This window comes from Megalops cyprinoides, chromosome 7 (assembly GCF_013368585.1).
Source record: "Megalops cyprinoides isolate fMegCyp1 chromosome 7, fMegCyp1.pri, whole genome shotgun sequence".
NCBI classification, from domain to species: domain Eukaryota; kingdom Metazoa; phylum Chordata; class Actinopteri; order Elopiformes; family Megalopidae; genus Megalops; species Megalops cyprinoides.
Window position 1 is genome coordinate 5184455 of NC_050589.1, and position 2907 is coordinate 5187361.

The 2907-nt window shown below is 41.0% G+C and overlaps 1 protein-coding gene across 1 annotated transcript; it reads right to left on the minus strand.

Annotated features, from left to right (window-relative positions):
- b3gnt7l (UDP-GlcNAc:betaGal beta-1,3-N-acetylglucosaminyltransferase 7, like) lies at positions 1-1480 on the minus strand. The gene has a single exon (XM_036534312.1). It carries the CDS (start codon positions 1469-1471, stop codon positions 230-232), a length of 1242 nt encoding a protein of 413 aa, XP_036390205.1. The 5' UTR covers positions 1472-1480; the 3' UTR covers positions 1-229.
- Positions 1481-2907: the final 1427 nt, after the last annotated feature.

Sequence of the window (2907 nt, forward strand, 5' to 3'; positions counted from 1 at the left end):
TGATTCATAATAGTTGTGGCTCCGACAATAGACCGATAGAACAAACAGTGCTTACAGATGGAAATGCCTGACGGAATGCCCAGGGATCAGGGCAGGGTGTGCATTAACGAATCTTTGACTTCCAGATGTTATGCCCCAAGCTTTCACAAGTAAGGTTATGTTCTCAAGACGTTCTAAATTAGAACCTAGTCCTGCACATCGCTTTTAAAAACTGAATTTTACAGTCATTTTACAAAACAATCCTCTTGGCGCAAATTAGGTTTTTATCGTGCACTATATTCCACATCCTGAGTAACTCTTGAGGGCTGAGCTTGTGAATTACAATCAGGTTTCGGAAAAAACACGGGTCACTGTTCATAGGACTGACTTTGCGCTTCATTATGCCGAAGGTCCTGAATCCTGGATGAAGCTCTGGGGCAACCCGTATTCTCTGAAGACACATGCCCAGAAATACATCGTCAATTGGGTAAAGCTCCAAGTCTTCAGAAGCTGTAAATAATCTTCGAGCTACTTCAGATGACATTACAAATCCACCGCCACCTACATACGGTGGGTAAGGTTTGTCGAATAACTCTCTAGGAATGTAATACTTACTCTGACGGTTCCTAATGGGGATAGCTTTGGAAATGGTGTCCCCCACAAATAAATTGCGTACTTTCTGTTCTTCTGTTTTAAAACCAATAAGTTCCACCAGATTGTTAGTATTCACGAAGACGTCGTCATCCCCTTTAAATATAAATTTAACCCGGGGACAATAGGTATTAAACCACTTCAAGAAATTTACTTCTTTTAGAGTGAGATTGAAAAAAGTGTCCATGAAATCCCACTGTAAAATGTCGCCATATATCCTGTCCTCATATTGGATAAGCTTTTGAAGATTTTTGGTATCTTTGCCTGTTGAAGGGCTACCAATAAGGAATAGAGTTTTTATCTTTTTGCCATCAATTACCTGCTCTTTGCCCCACGTCTTGCGCACAGCCTCGCGCCTGTCGTGTTGCTCGATTACAGATTTCACCACCACCAGCAAATGCACGTCTTCGTCCCGGCACTTCTCCGGGTGGTTTATTAGCATCGGGAAATATCTGCAATGTCTGTGGAGCACAAATTGGTGAAATCTGGGATCCAGTCGTCGAAACCAGTCCTTTTTCTTCACAGACAAATTTTCACTGCAGTTGATGATATCCACATCCCAAGATGCGGAGGTCGCGTTGGAAACGTACACCTCTTCCAACTTCTCTGTCAGTTCAGGGGGAGAATTGTTTCCCAGTGCCCCTTTGCCTATGGAGTTAGTTTTGAATAAATCGTTTTCAACCTCGAACCAACCGGTTGCCACTCTGCTTTTTACCACCAGATGATCCTTAACGTTGTCCTCCACGAACTTGAATTTTTGGATCATCAACAAAGTGCCAAAAGCTAAAGACAAACTAAGGAGAGCTTTCAGTACTCTCTTTCGTCTGAAAAAACACTCCATATCTAATTCACGAGCGAGCAGGGTTGAAAACACAACATATTCCAATATTTTTACTTATTCATTATGTTCGTTTTGTATGGTCGCTTAGTTTCACCTCATCTTTTCGCATAAAGAAGTCCATCGTTGCATCCTATTGCGCGCGAGCGAAGCGTCGCCCAGCGTAACTTTGCGACATCTTGCGTTGTTGGAAAAGCGCGTTTAGGGTCCGGCATACCGTAGCTAATTTCCGCAGATTCTGCTGCAAAGGAACCGATGTCTTCCAAGGGTCACTCTGGGTCTGGACACATCTCCTCTTCTACTTGGTTTTCCTGTTTGTTTGTTGGACCTTTATTGCCCGCCTTTCGCACTTAGCTTCAACTATTCCTTTCCCCTTTCATCCTCTTCTTTGTTCAGCCGTCCAGCAGGAGAGAAGCTGCGTCTGCTAATTGCTTCTCTCGCTCTCCTGTTTTTCCTTGATCTTCGCCCTCCCCACCCCGCAACACCTATCTGCGACAGGCAGGTTTCTCGTTTCACATCACAGATGGCAATGTGTTAGCTCAGCATAGGCGTCCCCAAGGCTTTAAAACTGATACCCAGTAGCATTCTTGTAATTAATTTAGGGAGGTCACAAAAGGTTTGGGATATTTGCAGGCTACATATTTCACTTAAACAGCGATGTTTATTGGTTTGGCTCGCGAGGGAAGAAGTAACTATTTGTTACAACAATTTAAAAATTATTTGTTTGTGCTGAACATAATATTTAACGTAGACCTCGTTTCCAATAGAAAAAAGTCATTTATACTGGAAACGATATAATTGAAATGTAGCATAGCCATTCATTGTTAAAAGAAAATAAGTTATGAAAAATTACGAATGTTGATGTAATTAGACTCAGTACTGTATATGTTAATGTTTGTGACCTTTGCAAAATTTAGGGTATATGAAAGCACAACGAATACTCTTGCTTTGAAAAATCAACCGCATTTTAAATATGGCGTATTGTTGGTTATGCTGCGCTGTTCTCATTAATGGTAAGATATGCAGGTCGCTTAGGTGTGACAACAACAGACAATGCGTTTGTTGGATAGAGTAGCCTATGTATCAAAACACATGGTCAGTATGACACGATGGGGGTACGTATTATATGTCTGTGACAATGTGGGTGCATTTGTCATGGTCATTTATTTATTTGCTTTTTGTCGTATGTAGTTATCCAGATGTCCGACAGAGCAGAAGACATATTATAAAATAGTTCAATGCTGCAAGTAGGCACACCACCATGCAAACTCCCTTAGTATTTCCCTTATTCTGTAGTACTTTTGAATGCTATTCCATGCAAGCAGATCATTAAACGTACATGAATAATTGTGAATGACTGTTTACAATGCTTTATTTGTGGCATATGATATAATATTATGAATACCGTAATTTTTCGGAAAATGGGAATAAAGTTTGAG

Coding starts and splice junctions, on each gene's coding strand:
- b3gnt7l (XM_036534312.1), bottom strand. CDS start 1,471: ATGGAGTGTTTTTTCAGACGAAAGAGAGTACTGAAAGCTCTCCTTAGT.